The sequence below is a fragment of the Equus asinus genome, chromosome 9 (genome assembly GCF_041296235.1).
Source record: "Equus asinus isolate D_3611 breed Donkey chromosome 9, EquAss-T2T_v2, whole genome shotgun sequence".
Classification (NCBI taxonomy): Eukaryota; Metazoa; Chordata; class Mammalia; order Perissodactyla; family Equidae; genus Equus; species Equus asinus.
Window position 1 is genome coordinate 59,857,717 of NC_091798.1, and position 19,128 is coordinate 59,876,844.

At 39.6% G+C, this 19,128-nt stretch overlaps 1 protein-coding gene across 1 annotated transcript in view; it reads right to left on the reverse strand.

The window, feature by feature from the left end:
* Nucleotides 1-5,247: 5,247 nt before the first annotated feature.
* The window catches only part of AP3S1 (adaptor related protein complex 3 subunit sigma 1), an 81,705-nt gene continuing 67,824 nt past the window's right edge, over nucleotides 5,248-19,128 (reverse strand). Inside the window, exon 6 of the mRNA XM_070517561.1 lies at nucleotides 5,248-9,937. Coding sequence (XP_070373662.1) covers nucleotides 9,908-9,937 — 30 coding nt within the window. The 3' untranslated portion in view covers nucleotides 5,248-9,907. The remainder of the gene's footprint in view (nucleotides 9,938-19,128) is intronic.

Consider the following 19,128-nt stretch of genomic DNA (forward strand, 5'->3'; position numbering starts at 1 on the left):
AGGGATGTAAATCTGGCCACACAATCCAGGAAGAAGCTCCAACATCTGTTCCATGCATCTCTGGGGCTAAGTCTGGGACCCCATGAAGCCAATTGGCAAAATGTTATTTCCTCTAGCCAGAAATGTAGTGGTTTTAGAAATTTAAATTCACCTTGACTTTTCTCCCCCCTTCATAAGTTGTTTTTGTTATTGCTCTTTGTTTTTCCTTCATAACTACTTCAAACCTTAAACTTGGACACACACTCAAAAAGAAAAATGCTGCCCCTGCTGATTCTGTGAGCTTGGAAGACAGAAGCTTTGGGGAGAGAACCAGGAACAGATGAATTGTGAGCACCTATTATCTAGAAACGCATCCATGTTTTATATACATTTGAATTTAATCTCCATGAAACTCCTCTGGATCTGTCTGGATCCTCCCATTTCCGTAATTGCCTCAGGGGTACCCCTAGTGTGGTATAAGAAACACTACTTTTATCATCTCTACCTGAATTATCAACCCATTACAAATAATTGCCTTGACTTGCGCACAGCTGCTTTGGTGCTATAAATACAGGATTAAATGAAATACATAATTTAAATTTAAATTTCATTTTATTCCTAATCCTTGAGTTGGTCTATTGGTTTTACAAATTCTCTAAGAACTTTGGCAGCTTGTGATTGTTTATGGGCAAATACCTTCTCCAGGGCAGGGCCTTCAGAAGAGGGTGCTGGCTCATTCTTAGCTAGGCTTTAACATTCCCCTTACGAGTAAAATCTTACACTTCTTCCAAGAAGACAAACAGTAGACTCATGTTTAAACTCAGCATGTATGATTTCCTGAAAATGACAAGCCAGTAATCTGGGTGAATTAAAGCATTAAGACACATACCCACCATATAATAGACATCCAAAATGAAGGCCAATTGAAGAGTAAAGGATTTAGAAGAATTTTAGTATTTTCTCCTTTCCAGTTTATTTGTTTTGGTTGGTTTGTTTTCTTGGAAATCTACATATGTGAACACTTGACTTGTTTTAATCAGACATTTGTGGGCTCTTGGCCCAGTACACAGAAAAGCAGTGATGGGGAGAGAAATGGGGAGGAAGCTAGAAGGCACCAAGAAATGGGAGTCTGACTCAGACCATGGTTTTTGTTGCGTACACTCTAATGTTTTCCAAAAACTGTTACAACCTGTTTTGTATGTTTACAGGGAGCGTCAGTTTCCAGGATAAATGAAGTTTCCTCAAGGTCGTATATTACTTCACAGCAGAGCTGGGGTCCGTTTCTACAATGCCTCAGTGCCTAGCACAGAGCCTTGCACATAGAAGACATTCCAGGAATGTGTATTTGCGAAATTTAGATGAATTCCTAAAGATTGTGTGTGAATTCCATTTTTATAAGTTGAATCATACTTTAAAAACATATAGGGAGCACATTTAAAGGAATACTACACTGGATCATTTTGTAAAATTAACATGTACCTCCTGATTTATCTGTTTTGTAAGCAGAATTGAGTTTATGAGATTTCCTTAAAACTGAGAGCACAGATCCTCTGTTCCTCATCTGCAACATGAGGGAGTTGGCCTCAGTGATTTTGGATATTCTTTCCAGCACGAAAATGATTAGGTTTTAGAACGTACCTCCAATTAACATTAAATTTTAGAAATTGAAACATTTGGCCATCTTTTCTGCTTTGAGGGATAGGGAGAAAAAAGTAGAGTGACTCTTCTCAAGTTTTGTCTTCTTCTCATTTATTCAAAACCAACCCCTTACTGCAATTATATTCACCTGAAATAACCGTATTAAGCCAGACCCACCTCTCGCATTAGGCAGAACTCTGCTATGGATTAAATGCATTGTTTGCTTCTAGTATGTTTACTTCTTGGCTGCAAACAAACTGAGCTCTGCTGGATTGAGGTGGGAACAGCTGAGCACCCCTCCTCCCCGTGGTGGCTGACTGTAAAGATGTTATGTATTTCAACAGCAAAATCTCTCCACAGCAAAATCACACAATCATGGTCTTTTTTTTTTCTTTATTGGTGGGAGTTCCCAGAGGAAAAAAATTAAGAACATGCTTTTTTTGTTGTTCTTTTTGATTGTATAACTAACTGTATTTAAATATACTGATGGAGTTGGTAATTTAGCAAGCCTTCTCTTGGACCAAATATCCTGAAAATTCTTATAAAATGAAACAGCATGTTGGTTCCTACCATAACTAGAATATTATCAAGATAAAAAGTTATTGATGATTGGCACTTCTCTCTCCAACTCCCTCATTTAGGAAACATAGTAGCGCCAGCCCTGTGGCTGAGTCTTTAAGTGTGTGAGCTCCACTTCAGCAGCCCAGGGGTTCCTTGGTTGGGATCCTGGGCAAGGACCTACACGCTGCTCATCAAGCCATGCTGTGGCAGCATCCTACATAGAGCAACTAGAATGACTTGCAACTAGGATATACACCTATGTACCAGGGATTTGGGGAGAAAGGGCAAAAAAAGAAAAGAAAAAGGAGGAAGATTGGCAACAGGTTAGCTCAGGGCCAATCCCCTTCAAAAACAGAAACAGAAACAAACACAGTGACTTTAATAATTTGATATAATATGATTATTAAAAATAATTCAAGCAGTTCAGAAAATCATCACAAATTACACTAGTCAGATACAGTAGTCCTTACAATGTGGTGGACAGCCTTACAGGCATCTATGTATGTATACAGAGAGAAGAACTGGTGGAAGGACAGACAGATGGATGGTTGGATGGAAAGAAAGAGAAGGAAGGAAAGAAAATCATATTATATGTGCTTTGGAGTTTTAAAGTGTTTTTAAATATTTTTAAATTTTAGGATAGTTTTAAATTAACAGAAAAGCTGCAAGGACGGTACAGAGGGTCCCCTTAAACCTCGTGTCCAGTTGTCCTCACTGTTAATATCTTACATTAGTATGTAACCAATACATTATTAACTAAATCCATACTTTATTCAAATTTTCTTAGTTTTTACATGATGACCTTTTTCTGTCCCAGGACCTCATCCAGGATACCACATTACATTAAGTGATCATCTCTCCTTAAGTTCCCCTGGACTGTGACAGTTTCTCAGATTTTTCTTGTTTTTGACGACTTTGACAGTTTTGAGGAGTACAGGTCACGACATTTTGTAGATTGGCCCTCAATTTGGGTTTGTTTGATGTTTTTCTCATGATTGGTGTTAGAGTTTTAGGGAGGAAGACCGCAAAGGTAAAGCTCCATTTTCACCACAACCCATCCAGGGTACGTGCTACCAACATGACTTACCAATGATGATGTGAAGCTTGACTGCTCCGCTGAGGCAGTGTTTGTCAGGTCTCTCCACTCCTGTCCCCCTTTCCACATTGAACTCTTGGGGTAGAAGCCGCTGTGCACGGCCCATACTCAAAGGATAGGGAATTATGCTCTATCAATTTGAGAGTATATTACCTACATAAATTATTTGAAATTCTTTTGTAAAGACGACTTGCCTATTCTTAATTATTTACTTACTCACTTTTTTGTGTCAATATGGACTGAAAGATATTTATTTTATACTTTGGGTTATAGTCCAATACTATGTTATTTTGTTGCTCAAATTGTTTCAGCTTTGACCATTGAGAGCTCTTTCAGTTGGCTTTGAGTCCCTTTGGTGTACACCCACTGTCTTGTTTTTTAAGTATTTCCTTACTTTCTGGCACCACAAGATGCTCCAGGCTCATCTCGTATAGTCCCTGCCCCAGCCCTGGAATCAACCATTTCTCCAGTGAGCCTAGTTTGCCTTTATTGAAGAATAGCATTTAGAATCCACGATCTGGGTGCTGGGTGTGCTCATTGCCACTGGGCGGTGGGGGGTACTTCTTTCCTCTTTGCTCCTTCTAGACCCTCTTAGTTGACAGAGTAAAAAACACATATGTGTATACTAACCAGTGCATATACACATATCTATAAATATTTCTATATGCATCCATCTTTATCTATATTAAGCTAAATATGAGTTCATATTAATGTCTCCAATTTTAATCCATTACCACACATTTTATAGATATTGCAACTGTGGAGAAATGTAAACCAACCTGATTTTCCCCTCTACTACATAACTCACTTTTCCTAACGATTTTGGCTATCTTTGAAATTCAGTCACTTCACCAGGCCATATATTGGAGTTGATCATTTTGACTGGACCCTGACTCCATGAGAGGGACAGAAGTGTTCAGAGGACACGACTAGGAAGCCACCTTCTCCACAACTCCCAGGCAAAGCCCTATGGTGGTGGCACCAACCCCGGGACAAGGAGTTCTCTTCAGCCTCTCCTTTTGTCCAGCTGGGAGAAAAGCTTTTCCCAGTGCAAAGAACTCCAAGTAAGGAATTTGCAATTGTTTTAAAATCACTTAATTTTTAAATTTATGTTTAGATTTGTACAGAGTAAAAGTCACTGTCTGTGATGCACAATTCCATCGCTTTTGACAGATGTATAGAGAGGTGTATCTACCATCACAGTCACAATACAGAACAGTTCACTTACCCCCTAAGTTCCCTTCTGTTGCCCTTTGTAGTCACCCCTTCCCCTCTCCCCTATCTTGGTCAACCGCTGACCTATTCTTCATGCCTATAGTTTCGTCTTCTCCAAAATGTCATGTATATGGAATCAAATAGGATGCAGCCTTTTGGGTCTGGCTTATTTCACTTAGCAAAAATGCATTTGTGATTCCTCCATGTTATACCATGAACTCACTTAATGTTAATATTAATATCCATGTCCTACATCAGCATAGTCTAGATTTTTGCTCTAGAGATTTCCTTGAATTCCTGTATTAGTTTCCTATGGCTGTATAAAAAATTACCACAATTTTAGGGACTTAAAACAACACCAATTTATTAACTCACAGTTTCCATGGATCTGGAGTCTGGGCACAGCTTGACTGAGTCCTCTGTTCAGTGTATCACAAGGCTGCAGTCAATATGTCAGCCTGAGCTGATATCTCATCTGAGGCTCACAATCCTCTTTTAAAAACTCACTGGTTGTTGGCAGAATTCAGCTCCTTGCAGCCAGCTATAGGACTGAGGTCCTTGCCCTGTCAACACTTTGACTTTAGTGCAGTGAAACTGTTTTTGAATTTCTGACCGCCAGAACGGTAAGAGAATGAACTTGTATGTTTTAAGCCACTAAGTTTGTGGTAATTTGTTACAACAGCAGTGAGAAACTAGTACTTTTCACATTAGGAGAGAAGTGTATGTCCAGGGGGTATGTTAAACTAGAACAGTGATTCTCAAACTCTTTTAATTGCCAACTCTTGGTAACAAATACATTTTACATCAATATTCAATATGAGCAAGCATACACAGCCGTACACACACAAATACATAAAGTTTTACAAATCAGTATTTATTCCACAAAGTATACTCTGACATTTTCTGTACTATTTTATCCTTTCCATCGTTTCATTTTTTTTAAAATGCTGATTAAGACGCACTAAATTGATTTCATAATCTCCTACTGAGTACCTTGAAAAACACTGGAGTTCAGGGAAGAGACTAGGCCTGAGGAAGGGTGGATTGGGACGCAACTGAGATGTGCTTTAAATATGAACCTCTTGACAGCAGACAACAACGGTTCTTAGCAACTCACAATTGGTGCCACTGCCATCAGGGGCCTAAAAGAGTACAGACAATCCAAAGTTTTTCTCTAGAACTCTGAATTCTCTATTTCAATGGTTCTCAACTGAGGGTGATTTTGCAGCCCAGGAGACACTGGGCAATGTCTGGGGACATTTTTGCTGTTACAACTGGGAGGCAGGCCACTGCTGGCATCAAGTGGGTAGAGGCCAGGGATGCTACTGTGTATCATTCTACAATGCACAGGACAACCCTGACAACAACGAATTATCCAGCCCCAAATGTTGAGTGTCAAGGTTGAGAAAACAGCTCTAGTTGCATCTTCTCTTGGTCAGCTATGTCCAGAATGACTCTATCAGTCTCTTTTGAAGCCCTTCTCCAGGCTTGTTCTCCCTTAACTATGTCCTAGGGTCCAAAATTATGCCTTTCCTACCCAGCATAAAACATCCACAGCTCTTGTGAATTAAGTTTGTGTTTTAGTCTGTTTGGACTCCTATAAAAAATACCACAGACGAGGCAGCTTATAAACAATAGAAATTTATTGCTCACCGTTCCGGAGGCTGGAAGTTCAAATCAGGGTGCCAGCATGGTCAGGTAAGGACCCTCTTCTGGGTCGCAGACTTCTCGTCATGTCCTCATATGATGGAAGAGGCAAGCAAGCTCTACCCTCATGACCTAATCGCTTCTCAAAGTCCCCATCTCCTAATCACATCAACTTTGGGGTTAAATTTCAGTATATGGATTTTAGAGGACACAAACATCCAGACCATGGCAGCTTGTGGTAAGTGACAGCTGCATTTAAAACAGTTTACTGATGAATCTGAAAGCAGTGACTGGTGGAACGTGCAAGAGATCTTCTTGGCAAACACACGCTTATTCCAGGATGCTGCTCCCAGCGAAGTACGCAACCACACCTGCACATCATTTCAAACTTGTAAAACTACAAAGTAGCTTATCTACTCATCTAAAATCTACTACTTTAGGTTATTAAATTTTACTACAGCCAGATTTAAAGTACAACTTGAAAATCATTTGAATGAGACACAGGCAGCACTGGTCCACTGAAAACTGAAAAGATAATGACTTCCACATTATAAAGCTGTTTAGGAGTTTTTTCACTCTAAAGATAATTTTACCAGTGTCCCTAATTCTATGTTTCATTGTAGGGCACTAGAAAGCCGCTTAAGGCTAGAAGGAACAGTCAGTAACCAGCTTCTGTTGTTTCTACAAATAACTGGTATAAAATACACCATATGTTTAGGAAATGACATCTAATTAAAGCCAACATGGGACAACTTTCTAAGGGAGGCCCAGGCCACATTCACAGGGACACTTCACAGGTGGGCAGTGGTACACAAAGAGGAGGGAGTGGTGGTGCTTAGCGTCAAAGGGTGGATTGTGAAAATAACCTATTTTAGCCTTCATATTTGGGGGGTCTTTGGGAAAAAAAATTACATGTATTGTTAACTCCAAAATGAATGGTTTTGTGGTTTGGGTATTATTGTCTCTTCTAGTTTCATAGTAACATGAAAGTACCTATAAAAATAAACTCCAGGAAGTGGAAGATACATTACAAAGAGGGTTTTAAACATAATAAGTAGAATTTCTATCTTCTGAAACTAAGATAGCTTTACTGTGGAAAATGCTCTGATCTTAATTTCTATGTTGCAATATGCAGCCCCTCCCCAAGCCCGGGGGAGGTTGGAGTGGTGGTGAGCAGAGGTCTTAGTAAACCAAAATTAAGAGCTTGAATAGTTAAAGAAGGTGTCTGAAAGAGAGGGTTTCAGAAGGGCAATGTTCCAAGCAGAACAAATCCTTGAAAGTCAAAAACATTCTTTACTAACCATGTCTCTCCTATTCCCCAATCCTCAAGGCCCTGGTATTCACCATTTTACTGTCTATTTTTATGAGTTTGGCTTTTTTAAGATTCCGTATATGTGATATCATACAATATTTGTTTTTCTTACACTAAGCATAATGTCCTCAAGGTCCATCCATGTTATCACAAATGGAAGGATTTCTTTCTTTCCTATGGCTGAATGATATTCCATCACGTGGGGGTGTGTATGTGTGTATAGTATATGGTATATGTGTATTACCACATCTTCTTTATCCATTCATCTGTTGATAAGACCTTAGGCTGTTTCCATATTTTAAAGCTATTGTGAATCATGCCGCAATAAAAATGGAAGGGCATTTCTCTTCAATATCCTATTTTCATCTCCTTTGGGTATATACCCAGAGGAGGAATTGCTGGATCATATGGTAGTTTTATTTTTAATCTTTTGAGGAACCTCCACATTATTTTCCATTGTGGCTGGACATATTTACATTCCCCATCAATAGTTCTCAAGGGTTCGCTTTTCTCCACAGGCTCACTAACATTTACTATTTCTTGTCTTCTTGAAGCCAACCATCCTAACAGGTGTGAGGTGATATCATTGTGGTTTTCATTTGCATTTCCCTGGTGATTAGTAATGTTGAGCATCTTTTCATGTACCTGATGGCCATTTGGATGTCTTCTTTGGAAAAAATGTCTATTTAGTCCCTCTGCCCATTTTTTTTTTATTGAGGTTATGATAGTTTACAACATTGTGAAATTTCAGTTGTACATTATTATTTTTCAGTCATCTTATAGGTGCGCCCCTTCACCCTTCGTGCCTACCCTCCACCACTCTTCCCCCTGGTAAACACTAATCTGTTCTCTTTGTCCATGTGTTTGTTTATCTTCTGCATATGAGTGGAATCATACAGTGTTTGTCTTTCTCTATCTGGCTTATTTTGCTTAACATAATACCCTCAAGGTCCATCCATGTTGTTGTGAATGGACTGATGTTGTCATTTTTTATGGCTGAGTAGTATTCCATTGTATATATATACCACGTCTTCTTTATCCAGTCATCAGCTGATGGGCACTTAGGTTGCTTTCACATCTTGGCTGTTGTGAATAATGCTGCAGTGAACATAGGGGTGCATGAGTCTCCTTGAATTGCTGGTTTCAAGTTCTTTGGATAGATACCCAGTAGTGGGATGTCTGCCTATTTTTTAATCAGATTTCTTTTGTTGTTATTGAGTTGCATGAGTTCTTTACATATTTTGGATATTAACCCCTTATCTGATACATAGTTTGTAAATATTTTCTCTCACTCTGTAGGTTGTCTTTTCATGTTGCTGATTGTTTCTTTTGCTGTGCAGAAGCTTTTAAGTTTGATGCAGTCCCATTGTTGATTTTTACTTTTGTTGTTTCTGCTTTTGGTGTCCTATCCAAAAAATTATTGCCAAGACCAACATCAAGGAGCTTCTTTCCTGTTGTCTTCCAGGAGTTTTACAGTTACCAGGTCTTATGTTTAAGTCTTTGATCCATTTTGAGTTAATTTTTATGAGTGGTGTAGGATAGGGGTACAGTTTCATTTTTCTGCATGTGTTTATTCAGTTTTCCCAAGACCATTTGCTGAAGACACTATCCTTTCCCCACTGGGTGTTCTTGGCTCCCTTGTCAAATATTAGTTGATTATACATGCAGGGCTTTAATTCTGGGTTCTCTATTCTGCTCTGTCGGTCTATGTATCTATTTTTATGCCGGTACCATACTCTTGTAATTACTATAACTTTCTTCTATAGTTTCAAATCTGGAAATGTGATGTCTCTGGCTTTGTTCTTCTTTCTCATGATTGTTTTGGCTATTCAAGGTCTTTTGTGGTTCTATTCAAATTTTAGGATCTTTTTTTCTATTTCTGTGAAAAATGCCACTGGAATTTTGAGAGGGATTGCATAGAACCTATAGATGGCTTTGGGGAGTGATGTCAGCATCACAGCAGTATGAGATTTTCCTTTTTCCTCTCTCCTTTTATTTACAACTGATTGGTCATTCATAACCAAACAAAAGTGCCTCTGCAGATTACACCAGAATGCACAGGAGATTTCTACCAACCTGTGCTTCAGAGATTAGGTGAACAGAGACTTGGAGGGGGCTGTGGATCCAAGGGAGTCAGTGAGCCTGCCCCACACCCACTTGCCCTGACTGGGGTGGCAGGAGGGGAGGGCGGCACTGGAGAGTGCAAAATAGGCTTGATGTGCCCAGCCAGCTTGACAGGAGAATCAGGCACACCATCAGAGCAGGGTAGAGATGAGTTTGGAGACAGAAGACACGGAGAATCTCAAGGAGTTAGTCCCCCTCTTCAGGGCGACATTCTACATGCTGAGATTTCACTGGCAGCAACAACGACCTCCCTCGCAGATGAAGTGGAAAGTGAAGGCAGTTGAGTGACTGACTGCCCAGCCACATGGGTCACAGGGACTGGTTTCTCTCCAGCATCACGAATTTCTGAGGCAGGGCCTCTGTGACTGGGCGGATGGAGAGGAAAAGGAAAAAAGCAGATAAGACATAACATAGGGCATTGAAGGAATGTGTTCCTTGCAGTCAACTGCAGGCTTTCAGCAGGAAGTCCACCCATGGACCCCTGGGAGTACCCCCACTCAAAGATCCCCCTATCGGGCAGTGGGCACTCACAAAGCCCAGGTGCTAAGCCCACACCTCCCCTGAAATCTGCCACCAGTTTTTTCTATGCCGGCTTTTTTTAATGTGTGCTTCAGAGCGCAGCCCCAGAGCCAAGTCAGGTGAAGAGAAACCAAAAACTTGAGCTATAGTGCCACCCTGTGGAAAAGAAAGGTTTCTAATTTCCTGTGTGTCAAACTATAACAGTGAAAGTAAACAACTAAGAAAGGTGTTTGCTGGGCGGCCTGGTTGCGTAGTGGTTAAGTTTACATGCTCTGCTTGGGTGACAGGTTTGGATCCCCGGCATTGACTTAATACTGTCTCATCAAGCTACGCTGTGGCAGCATCTCACATAAAACAGAGGAAGGTTGGCACAGATGTTAGCTCACCGCCAATCTTCCTCACAAAAAAACAACATGCACCCTGTCGCAAAAAAGAAAAGTGTGTGCTACTTCAAGTGCAATGGCAGAAGCATATTTCATCAAACACTATGAAAAATCATGGTAATACGGTACCAGAAAAAGAAAATGGTAATTCTCCAGCAACCAAACCCAAAGGCAGAGAATACTGCAATCTAACTGATAAAGAATTCAAAAAAAGCTGTTATGAATAGATTCAACAAGCTACAAGAAAACTCAGATTGGCAATTAAATGAACTCAGGAGTAAAAGTAATGAACAGAAGTTCTTTACCAAAGAGACTGACATTTTAAAAAAGAATCAGACAAAAATTAGACAGAAATTCTGGAGCTGAAGAATTCAATAGATTCAAGGGAGAATGCATTAGAGCTTAGGAAATAGGGCAGACCAGATTGAAGAAATAATTAGCAACTTGGAGTATAGGAATTCAGAAATGACTCAGGGAGAGCGAACTAAGATTTTCTAAAAGTGAAGAAATCCTACAAGAGCTATAGATATGATGAAAAAAACAAATATAATAATAATTGGTCAATCAGAAAGAGAAGGAGAAGGGACCACAGAGTGTATTTAGAGAAATAATAGCTGACAACTTCCAAACTCTGAGGAAGAAACTGGACATACAAATCAAAGAAGCTAATAGAACACCCTATTACCTCAATGCAAAAACATCTTCTCAAGACAAATTATAATGAAATTGTCAAAAGTCAATGATAAAAAAAGAATCTTAAAGGTAGCCAGGGAAAAAAATGAAAGTAACCTACAAAGGAACCCCATTAGGCTATCAGTGGATTTCTCAGCAGAAATGCTATATTTAGGCTTGGAGAAAGTGGAATGACATATTCAAAGTGCTGAAAGATAAAAATTGCCAGCCAAGAGTACTTTATCCAGAAAATTTATCCTTCAGATACGAAGGAGAATTAAAGGCTTTTCCAGACAAACAAAAACTGAGGTAGTTCACCACCACTAGACCTGCCTTGCAAGAAATGCCGAAAGGAGTTCTTCAAGCTGAAATGAAAAGATGCTAATTGGTGATATAAAAGTAAATGAAAGTGCACAATACTCTAGCAATGATGAAAAATCAAGTCAGAATACAGATGGCTTTGGGTAGTATGGCCATTTTAACAATATTAATTCTTCTGATCTATGAACACAAGCTGTCTTTCCATTTGTTTGTGTCTTCTTCAATTTCTTTCAACAAAGTCTTGTAGTTTTCATTGTATAGATCTTTCACTTCCTTGGTTAAATTTACTCCGAGGTATTTTATTGTTTTGAAGCTATTATGATTGGGATAATTTTCTTTAATTCTTTTTCAGATGTTCCAGTTGTTAGTTTATAAAAATGCAACTGATTTCTGTATGTTAATTTTATATCCTGCAACTTTACTGAATTCATTGATTAGTTCCAATAATTTTTTGGTTGAGTCTTTGGGATTTTCTACATATAAAATCATATCATCTGCAACTAACTTCAATTTTACTTCTTCTTGTCCTATTTGGATGCCTTTTATTTCTTTGTCTTTCCTAATTGCTCTAGCTAGGACTTCCAGTACTACAATAAATAAGAGTGGTGAGAGTGGGCTTCCTTGTCTTCTTCCTGATCTTAGAGGAAAAGCTTTCAATTTTTCTCCATTGAGTGTAACGTTAGCTGGGGGTTTGTTGTATATGGCCTTATTATGTTGAGGCATTTTCCTTCTATACCCTGTCTGTTAAGGGTCTTTATCATGAAAGGATGTTTGTATTTTGTCAAATGCTTTTTCTGCATCTATTGAGATGGTCATGTGATTTTTATCTTTCATTCTATTAATGTGATGTAAAACATTTATTGATTTGCGTATGTTGAACCATCCTTGCATCCTAGGGATGAATCTCACTTGGTCATGGTATATAATCCTTTTAATGAGTTCTTGAATTCAGTTTCCTAATATTTTGTTGAGAATTTTTGCATCTATATTCATTAAGGATATTAATCTATATTTCTCTTTTCTTGTAGTGTCCTTATCTGGCTTTGGTATCAGGATAATGCTGGTCTCATACAATGAGTTTGAATGTGCTAGCTCCTCTTTAATTTTCTGGAAGGTTTTGAGGATAGGTGTTAATTCTTTAAATATTTGGTGTTATTCACCAGTGAAGCCATCTGGTCGTGCAGTTTTCTGCATTGGGATGTTTTTGATTACTGATTCAATACCTTTACTTATTATTGGTCTGTTCAGATTTTCCATTTCTTCCTGATTCAGTCTTCGTACATTTTGTGTTTCTAGGATTTTATCTAGGTTGTCAAATTTGTTGGTATATAATTGTTCACAGTAGTCCTATGCATTTCTATACTATCAGTTGTAATGTCTCCTCTTTCATTTCTGAATGTCTTTTTTTTTTTCTTGGTTAATCTAGCTAAAGATTCATCATTTTGTTTATCTTTTTGAAAAAGCAGCTCTCAGTTTCATTGATCCTTTTTTTTTAATCTCTTTATTTTTGCTCTGGTCTGTATTATTTTCTTCTTTCTGCTAACTTTGGGCTTAATTTGGTTTTTCCTACTTCCTTGAGATATAAAGTTAGGTTGCTTATTTGAGATTTTACCAATTTCTCAGTGTATGCATTTATCACTATAAATTTCCTTCTCAGAACTGCTTTTGCAGAATCCCATAGTTTTCAATATGTTGTGTTTCCATTTTCATTTATTTCAAGAAATATTTTTATTTACCTTTTGATTTCTTATTTGACCCACTGACTGTTCAAAAGTATGCTGTTTAGTTTCTATATATTTGTAGATCTTCCAGCTTTCCTCTTTTTACTGATTTCTAGTTTCATTCCACTGTGATTGGAAAAGACAGTTGGTATGATTTCAATCTTCTTAAATTTGCTAAGACTTGTTTTTTTGTCCTGTCCTGGAGAATGTTCCATGTACACTTTAGAAGAATGTTTATTTTGCTGCTGTTGGATGGAATGTTCTGTCTATGTCTAAGTCCATTTGGTCTAAAGTAGGGTTCAATTCCAACGTTTCCTTGTTTATTTTCTGTCTGGATGATCTATCTATTGCTGACAGTGGGGTACTGAAGTCCCTACTATTATTGTATTATTGTCTATTTCTCCCTTCAGATCTGTTACTATTTGTTTAATATATTTAGGTGCTCCAATGTTGGGCGCATATATATCTATGATTGTTGTATCTTCTTGGCGTACTGACACCTTTATCATTATATAATGACCTTCTTTGCTTATTGTAACTGTTTTTAGCTTAAAGTCTATTTTGTCTGATATAAGCATGGCTACAGTCACTTTCTTTTGGTTTCTACTTGCGTGGAATATCTTCCTCCATTCTTCACTTTGAGCCTATGTGTGTCCTTAAAGCTGAAGTGAATCTCTTGTAGGCAGCATACAGTTGGGTCTTGTTTTTTAATCCATTCAGCCACTCTGTGCCTTTTGCAATCCATTTATGTTTAGAGTAACTATTGATATGTAAGGATTTACTATTGCCATCTTATCCATTGCTTTTTGGTGTTTTGTATTTTCATTGTTTCTTTTCCCCTCTATTTATGCCTCCCTTTGTAAATTGGTGATCTATTAGCTTCATGATCTTGGATGTCCAAGTCTTTCCCCAGGTTTGCGAAGTTTTCAGCTATTATTTCTTTAAATAAACTCTCTGTCTCCTTCTCCCTCTCTTCTCCTTCCAGAACCACAATTATTCTAATATTTGGCCTTTTGATTGAGTCCCACAGATGACTCAGGCTTTCTTTGCTCTTTTTTGTTCTTTTTTCGTTGTTCACTTTTCACTGTGTGATTTCTAAATTCCTATCCTCTAAGTCACTAATTCTATCTTCCACCACTTCTACTCTATTAAAGATGCTCTGTATTACATTCTTCAACTCATTCATTGAATTCTTCAGGCCCAGAATTTCTGTTTGTTTCTTTTTAATGATTTCTATCACTTCAGTGAAGAGTTCATTTTATTTATTCACGTATTTTTTTTCCTAATATCATTGAACTGTATTTCTGAGTTTTCTTATAGTTTGCTGAATGTCTTCAAAACAGCTATTCTGAATTCTTTATCAGCTAGATCACAGCATTTCATAGTTTTGAGCTTGGTTGTTGGAAAATTATTTATATCTTTTTGGGGTGACATATTTTCTTGATTCTTCATGTTCCTTATCTTTTTGTTGCTGCTCTCCCATTTGAACTGGCAGACACCTCCTTAAATCTTGCCTTCAGATGGGGTAGTGATCGTTGGCGTTACTATATCTGGGGTTTCCTCAAGTTCCTCAAGGTAAACCTGCTCGATTCTCCTTACTCTCCCTTGTGGGAGGATTCTAAAGCTTTTACATCTTTTATTCTTGTAACTCACCAGCTGGCTGCCGGAAAGCTCTTTTGCTTTCCTGAAGGTGGCACTATAGCTCGTTTGTGGTTTCTCCCTCACACACAGAACCTAGGCCATTTTTTCTGAGAGCACTCCAATAACTGGACCTGCTCCCACCTCTGCACTTGGAAGCACTCACAAAGATCTGGCCACAGATTTGGGGGAGATGTGGGTTTAGCACTTGGGGTGACAGAGGTGCTCATGGACCCAGCGGGGAGATTCTCAAGCAGGATACTCTCAAAGTCTTGTAGGCAGGCATCCTACTGAAGTCCTGAAGCAGTCAGCAGGAACCATGTTCCTTTAATGCCCTTTGATATTCTTATCTGCTTCCTTCCCTTTCTCCTTCCTTCTCCCAGTCATGGAGGTCCTGCCTTGGTACTCTGGGTGCTGTTGAAGAGAAATGGGTTTCTCCAGCCAGGATCCACAAAACTGGGGTAGTCAGGTACTCATGGTTTTTCATCTCCTCCACAGAAGAGGTCACAATCACTTGACAGCTTAGCCCCATGCAGTGTCACCCAGGTAGGGAGAGCAGATTGGTCTTCTTCCCTCTCCACTGTGTATAAACTCTCATCCTTCCTGCTCCCATAATGCACTGGAATCTCCCCTCGGGCAGGCTAGACTTGTACAAATTCTCTCACACACCTATAGGTATCTGAACAGGCCAGAACTCTCCAGGCTTTTCCCCTACCAGGGCAAGCGGGGATGGAACAAGTTTGCTGACGTCCTTGGCTCTGCAGCTTTTACCAAGTCTGCTTGTCTATTTTTGGAAGCACAGGTAGGCCAGAGTCCTCCTATGTCCCCTTGGAATAGGGTGCTTGGTCCCACAGCTCCTAGTGAGGCACTTTTGTTCATGGACGGAGTCTAATTAGATTTTTTTAAAAAGAGGAGAGAAAGGAGGAACATCTTATGTCACCATGATACTGACGTCACTCCCTGTCAATTCTCAGGGAGAAATCTCTTACAGAGATTATTCAGACATAGAAATTATATTCTCCAAATTCTGTGGTCTTACATAGGTAGTAGCCTAATAGGTATCCTCACCTCTTCTTGACCTGCAATAATAGGTGATGAGAGATTTTCAGATATTGAGGTATTTGGGGTAACTATTTGGGTTCAAAACAGATTCAGCTTAAACTAAAGAAGCCTGACTTACAGCCTATCAAACAGACACTTACATCTGCTTTAACCATTAAAGAATGCACTCTCTTAAGATAAGAATGCATACCTTCCCTCCTATGCCCTACTGGTAGCTCCCTGTTGGTAATGCCTGGTCCCTTTCATGCCTAGTCCCTTTCCTGACGTCCGGGTCATATTGACCTGCTAATTTACAACTGAAAATTCACCTCTTTGAAGCTTTGATGAATATGTATCCTGGATGTGTTTAATGTATGTCCTTTGTTATAAAAGGGTCTAACACTCTACTGAAAACAATGCCTCTCTGGAAAGCCTTCTTCCTTTCTGGAAAACACCTTCCCAGATTATAATCCTCAATTTGGCTCAATTAAAACTCACCTTATTTCTCTTATCTATAGAATGGTTATTGGTTATATTGCATTGACATAGGTCAGTCTTCAGTTTGATATCTCTGTCTGTCTCTGTCTCTGTCTCTCTCTCCATACACACGCACATGCACCTGTTGTTTTAAAATCTGATTTTGGAGTCATACTGAGTGAACTTTGTTAAGTCAGCAGCTGGAACCCCAGCAGCACGGTCCTAGTGAAAGCTGATTATCTCCAAAATAGCTGTGATTTTCACTAGACAAGTCATGATAGCTACTATTTTTGGTGCTCTGCAAGATATTTTTTGGTTAGACTTCAATGAGCTGTGGAGGGATGGAAGCTAGGGACTCTTCTTTGCCAACTGGTCTTCTGATATGAAGAGCACGAAATCACTGGAGGGCAGCTGTAGATTAACGGTTAATATGACTCTTGCGCCCCTGGAGGAACGACTTCCATCTAGGAACCAAGACCTCCATACCGGTAGATCCTAGAGTTGTGAGGACAGGAAACAAAAATACCCCTAGGGGGTGACTGGGAATGGTTTAAAGGGGGCAAATCCTACTGCTACCCTTTGGCACCTGGACTCATGTAGTCTACCTGTTGGGAACAGAGCACCATATAATGGTTGTTGATTTAGGGTGTATGTTACATCTTAGAGAATGCTGCCCCATCTTCGCAGAGTATCATCTCGAAGCTGGTGTCTCAGGTGTGCCTTTTTAAGAGACCATTCCATCTCTCTATCAGTCCATTAGCCTCTGAATTTGGCAGCAAATGACAAGATCAGTTGATCTCATGGTTCTGTATTCACTGCCGCACTTCCTTTGCTGTAAAGTGGATTCTTTGGTCCTTTGTGATGCTATGTAGGATCCTATGTTGGTTGATCAAACCCTTTGTAAGTCCTTGGTTAGTGATGTTGGCTGAAGCCATGCAGCTAGCAAAGGAAAGCACACAAGGAAAGGAAAGAATATGTGTCAACTCTATTCAGGATTAATTCACTCCCCTTCTAAGGTGGAAGGGGTCCAAAGATACTTGCCATCAAGCGTCTATTCGTTTCCTCAAGGGAAGGGGCTCAGCATTGGTCCCTGTTCCTGGTAGATAGGACATTTGACAGAAGCAGTAGCTAAATCATCCTTGGTGAGTAGGAGCCCATGCTATTTGGACCTATGTGTAGCCTCCATCCCTGGTTACTCTGTTCAAGCTCCCATTATGCCAATACTGCAGTGGCCAATAACAAAGGCACACTGACACTTTGCCGAGTCATCCTGCCTGTTTGGTAGTATAGTCTCTCTTCTGTGACAGATGATCTCTGATGGGTAACTTGATTCAAAAATCTTCATATTTTAAAGCTCATTCCTACAGATCTATCCATATGCCTCCTCCCCAAACCTTCTTGTCGCTTATCTTCCAATCATTCTCCTTCCAGGCCTTTGGCTAACCAGCCAAGCCATTAGCTATTGCCTATGAGTCATACATACCTATTTCCTATGAGTCCTTGGGCCACTTTTATTTTCACACAAAATGGATGCCCATGTATACAACTCAATGCTCTGCCCATTGTAAGGACTTCTTCTCACCGTTTTCCTTCCCTGGAGCTGAAGGAGAGGCAATGGACAACAGTGGAGAATGAAACTGGGGCCAGGATTTGTGCAGCTTATTTGCACTCTCTACCTCCATTCTTTCCATGTACCACTTGCATCTTACTACAGATTGTTGCTGGATCTGCTTATGATTTTGTGAGTTTAACAGATCAAAGCTCAGTTCTGGATGTATGATCACTTCCATCATCAGATGCTTGTTCTCAACCAGGGCCCAGTAGCACCCAACGAACTATCTTTCAAAAGATGTATAATTTTCCACTGCAGGTGGCATGGTCTGGTTGCACTCATAGGGCGTTTATGTTGTAATTCTCCAACTGGAGCATGCCATAAACACCACACAGCATCTTTTTCCATCACTCACAGCTCTCATATCATTGGGTCTGTCAGGTAGAATAGTCCAAGAGGAAGGATCACTTGTATTGCAGCCTGGACCTGTCGCCAATCCTTTCGTATTCTAGGCCTCATTCAAAGCTAGAAGCTGTGTGTGTAAATGGGCTAGAATTGTGTTCCCAGCATGAAATATGCTGCCTCTAGAATCTGAAGAGGCCTACCAATCATTGTGCTTACCTCTGAGTGGGGAATTTGTGAAATACAGTACTTTGTTTTTACTTTGAAAGGGATATCCTAGGACATCCCAGATCATTGGATCCCTAAAAATTTCACCGATATGTTAGGCCCCTGAATCTTCACAGGACCTATCTCCCACCCATGGAAGGCATGTATCTTACCAAGGCCTTTGACGTGCTTGCAAGTTCTTATTCATCTAGTTTAAGTAATACAATGTTATCAATATGTGGACGAACGTGATATTATGTCCAGATGACCGATATCCCTTCTGACTATATCATGACTAAGGGTAGGTGAGGTAACATTTATAGTACACTGTTGTGTATCCAAAACTTCAACTTTCTGGTCCTCCCTCCTAACAGGGATGGAAAAGAAGGCATTTGCCCTATCAATGGCCACATACCATCTACCTGAGGCCTTGATAATCTGCCCCAACAAAGATGCCAAATCTAGCACAGCAGCTCCAAGGAGCTACAACTTGGTTGAGTTTGAGGTAGTCCACTGTCATCCCCTCCAGGATCCCTAGGGAACAGACTGATCAATTAAATGGGTATGTGATGGAGACCACCTTTCTTTCATCTTTTAGGTCTTTAAATGTGGCACTAATCTCT